Source organism: Austrofundulus limnaeus, unplaced genomic scaffold (assembly GCF_001266775.1).
Source record: "Austrofundulus limnaeus strain Quisiro unplaced genomic scaffold, Austrofundulus_limnaeus-1.0 Scaffold1826, whole genome shotgun sequence".
Lineage (NCBI taxonomy): Eukaryota > Metazoa > Chordata > Actinopteri > Cyprinodontiformes > Rivulidae > Austrofundulus > Austrofundulus limnaeus.
Window position 1 is genome coordinate 29987 of NW_013954228.1, and position 4283 is coordinate 34269.

The 4283-nt window shown below is 37.6% G+C and overlaps 1 protein-coding gene across 2 annotated transcripts in view; it reads left to right on the forward strand.

Annotated features, from left to right (window-relative positions):
• cunh12orf56 (chromosome unknown C12orf56 homolog) overlaps positions 1-1443 on the forward strand; it is a 10622-nt gene extending 9179 nt beyond the window's left edge. For both annotated transcript variants that reach the window (XM_014033748.1, XM_014033749.1), the window contains exons 12-14: positions 448-525; positions 601-782; positions 861-1443. In XM_014033748.1, the coding sequence (XP_013889202.1) occupies positions 448-525; positions 601-782; positions 861-987 (387 nt within the window). In that variant the 3' untranslated portion in view covers positions 988-1443. The remainder of the gene's footprint in view (positions 1-447; positions 526-600; positions 783-860) is intronic.
• Positions 1444-4283: the final 2840 nt, after the last annotated feature.

Below are 4283 nucleotides of genomic sequence, written 5' to 3' on the forward strand. Positions count from 1 at the left end.
TCTCCTCAGGTCCTCTAAAACCTCCAGAACTGGTCTCCTCAGGTCCTCTAAAACCTCCAGAACTGGTCTCCTCAGGTCCTCTAAAACCTCCAGAACTGGTCTCCTCAGGTCCTCTAAAACCTCCAGAACTGGACTCCTTAGGTCCTGATGTTCACAGACTGTTGTTAAATTAAGAGGAGATTCTTTAGAAGGAAACATGACCTTAAAATAAAAACGTTGCTGTCAAAAAATTYTAAATGAACTATGTTTTTCTCCTAAAAATGATCTTTAAGTCTTTTAGTTTAAATGTTTGATTTGTTTATTATTTTCCTTTGTTGCAGATCTTTTTTGTTTGCTTTTTGTTTTAAATTAAATTTTTCTTTTGTTTATTCTTTTAAATCCATTACGTTCAAAAAGTCAAATTAAAAAAATCCCTTCATTAGCTCAGGTTTGTTGTGTTTGTTTCAGGGCAGCAGGTGGTCCTCGGGGGAGGACTTTGTGTCGGCCTCTTGGATCCTGGGAGTCCTCCAGCCTCACCCTCACCTGGTGATCCTCAGACTCCCTCACCTGCTCGGACATCTTAAAAAGCTCAAACCTCTGACCTGAATCTGTCCCCTGCAGCGGTCCTTCATCAGCCACCAGGCCCAGCAGGTGGTTCAGGTTCTGTCGGGTCTGCGGGGGTCCTTCCTGAGCCCGGTGCAGGTGGTCCTGCTGCTCCAGCGCTGTCGCCTCCTGCTGACGTGTCTGCAGCACAGCGAGCAGCTGGCCCAGCACCTGCACACCTGCTTCAGGGAGGAGTTCAGGTGGAGTCAGTCTGCTGCTTGGTTTTATAAAAACACAAGAAATTAAATTGAACTGAACTTCCTGTTTGTGTCCTGCAGGTACTTTGTGACATCATCGAGTGTGGAGAGGCTGCTGCCTGATTATCCAATCAGAGGAATGACCATCAAACTAACAGAACAGATTCAGACTCTCATACAGGACAGAGACCCCCACAGGAAGTCCTGATCGGATATCATGTGCCTTCAGTTTATTTTAACCTCTTAAAGACTTTTAAAGAGTCCACTTATTGTTTCCCTGTTTTTAACTTTTCAACACATCTTTTAGCAAAACCTTCGGCCCATCCAATGGTGTATTAGGGCCATTTTGCAGATGAAAAAAACAAAAGGAGACACAAATCTACACCAAAAAAATTAGATATTTTCAAGAAAATAACTAGAAATGTCCTCAAAAAACAAGTTTCACAAATCAAATATATGTTTCACAAATCTCACGCTTGGTTTTAAATATTCCACACTCAGTGTAGAATGATCTACATCYACGTGTTTTAGTTTTAAACTCGAGCGGATTAAAGATGCTCGAGGTGAAAACAGGTGGAATCTCCCTTTAACCATTCATGAAAACTTCAGAGTTTTTATCATTTCTTTTTTTGTTCTTGAAAATAGAAAAATAGAAAATGTTGAGTTAAAATATGTAAACTTCTTTGTTTTTTCTCACAAATTTCTGAAATAATCTCAAAATTTCTGATTGTTTTTTTTTGGTGGAGATTTGCTCCTACTTTTTGTTCGCAAAATGGCCCAAATGTGCCATCATATTCAAAAGATAGCTTTTTTACTTCATTTCAAATATTTTCCTCCTACAAATCCGATTCCTTCAGAAACATTGTTCCTATTAAAACCTGCTTCAGGAATATCCACAGATTATCTTCAATCAAGCTCAAATTTACACAAAAACATCTAAAGGAAACGATATTTGATGCTACAGTTCTGTGTCTGACCACCAGAGAGCATTGATGTCTTAATGTTTATGTTAAAGTCAAGTATTATTTGTAAAACATATTTAAATCTCTGACAAAATATAAAAAAAGGAGCTTCTACTGACAGAAGGTTCAGTRAATGTTTTATTTATCTGAGACTGAGCTGATGACAGAAAACCTTTAATCTGTGTTTTAAAATGATCAGTTTAAACGTTTACATTAAAGAGTTTAATTAGTTTGTCAAACATGAAGATAAGGCAGCTCTGTGATGGATCACACGCGTGTTTTAATCAGCGTTAACACGAATTAATTAAACTTCACAGCGCTGGGCTCCTGATAGATTAAAGTCCGTTTCAGAYGAGCAGAATTAGAATCACAAGATTAGGGATTAAAGTCCCATCATTCTCTGACAAACGGCTCCAGAAAGGTTAGCAGACTGATGAGATATTAAGGAGGTCTCGCCACGCCTCAGGACAGAAGATGACCAAACGCTGCAGCAGTTAATAAAAACACTGCTGGTTAATTCTCTGCTGAAGGCTCCACAGTACGTCCTGATTCAAACAGGAAGTGAAAGATTAGGAACGAAACCAGGTGATTTTCTTTAAAGAATGTTAGTTTCTGCTTGTAAAACATGTCGTCAGACAATAAACTGYTTCAGCTGTTTGATATGAGAAGCTTTTTATCTTTAAACTACAAAAAMCGCATTTCCTGTGAAAATGCTTATTGCTGAAAACTTTAGCTGAAATGGAGCTGAAAATGTTAAAATAGCAACGCAGTTCAAGCGAGTTCAATTAGCAAAGCTGAAAGAAGCAGAAAAAAGTTTAATTTAGCAGAATAATAGCTGAAAAGAGCAGAAAGACAGCTGAAAAAGCTAAAATTAGCATAAAAACAAGCTAAAGGCAGCAGACAGAAGTTAAAATTATCACCCAGATGGTGAAAGGAGTATTTAAAATTATCTAATTAGCACAGAAAATGCACAGAAGTACAAAAAAGTTACAATTTGTTATAAAATAGCTAAAACATTCCATGCGAGCAGTAAAACAGCTAAAATGCAGCTGAAAATTCTTCAATTAGCTCAAGAAAGCATTAGGAGCACAAATTTGCTGAACAATGCGGGAAGGAGCTGAAATAGCCACCAAAATGTTAATTTAGCTTAGAAACTAACTTTAGCTAATACCAACTGAACATTAGCTAAAATTGCAGCAATATAGCAGAAGCAGAACAAATAATGGAAGGTTCTGTAAAGATTTAGAAACATTTCAAAGGATTTTAAGGATGTTGAAAGCAGCTCCATTCATTTTCGAGGGGAAAAATGTGGCCGAAAAGTGAAATAGCTAAAAAGGTATAAATAGCTGAAATACCAAAAGTCGTAGTCAGAATGTCCTGCAGGAGCTGAACATTTAGATATATGAATTTTTAAAATTGCACAAAAATTGCGGAACGAGATACGTGACAGTAAATGTTTCTCAAACTACCTTTAATTAAAGCAAAGATCATGAAAATCAAACAGCTGAACTCTGAAACTATAAACAACAGTTTGTGAAGGAAAACACCTTTAAAATATATTTTCATCTAATAMGGCATGAAGTCACCTCACATAAAAAGAGAAATTTCTTATCTTAAAATATGAAGGAGCCACAAATAGGCTGCATTTGAAAAGTTAATGGGATTTTCAACTGATTAGAGAAAAGAAAGGTCTCTGAGGAAAGAGGCGGTCTCTGGTGACGGACAGCCGGCTGGATGTAAATGAAGTTGAAATGATCTATAGTCAGATAGAGGTCAGGATGGGACCTCGCCCTAACGTCTTTCATCCTAAAAACACTTTCAGATTGACCGGCCTCGCTCCGTTTCTCGTTTTAAAACTCCACACTTCCTGGCCTCGACCATCAGATAAACCCCGCCCCCTGCTGACAAATGGATTGGTTCTGGAATGAAATTCATTCAGACCAGACAGGAAAGTAAAACKTTCTTTCACAGATGGTTTCACCTTGTGACTGATTTTTGTTTTAAATCAAGTCGTGATGCATTTTAACTCAATTTTTGCCATAAAGGCAGAAGTGTCACCAAGAACCAGGTGCTCTGATCATACTGGAATATCAGCAACATGTGATTATACAAGATTAGGTTTGTACAAATTTATTTTAAAAAATTGCAATAATTTAGATATTTAAGAAAAAGGGACTAATAATACAGATTTGAAGTGAAAAACCTGAAATTACTGAAAGAGTTTGAGAGAATAGGCCTCATAGGAAATGAAGTTAATTGGTTGAAGAACATGCTGCACATCTAGAACCGGGTCGCTGTGGGAACAGTTCATTCAGGGAGTCCAGAACTCCMTCTTCACAGCACTTCTGTTCATGATTGTTCAGAGTGGAACTGATTAATGTGGTAAAGTAGAGGCTAAATGARTAATTGTTATAAAATAYCTGAATCTTTATAAAGCAGGTCAGACAAGAAGCAGCTGAACACCTGGYTTGTTGTGTTTCTGCTGAAGGATGAAATGATGATGAGCAGATAAAGAACAGGTGTGTCTGGAGATGATCAGAGG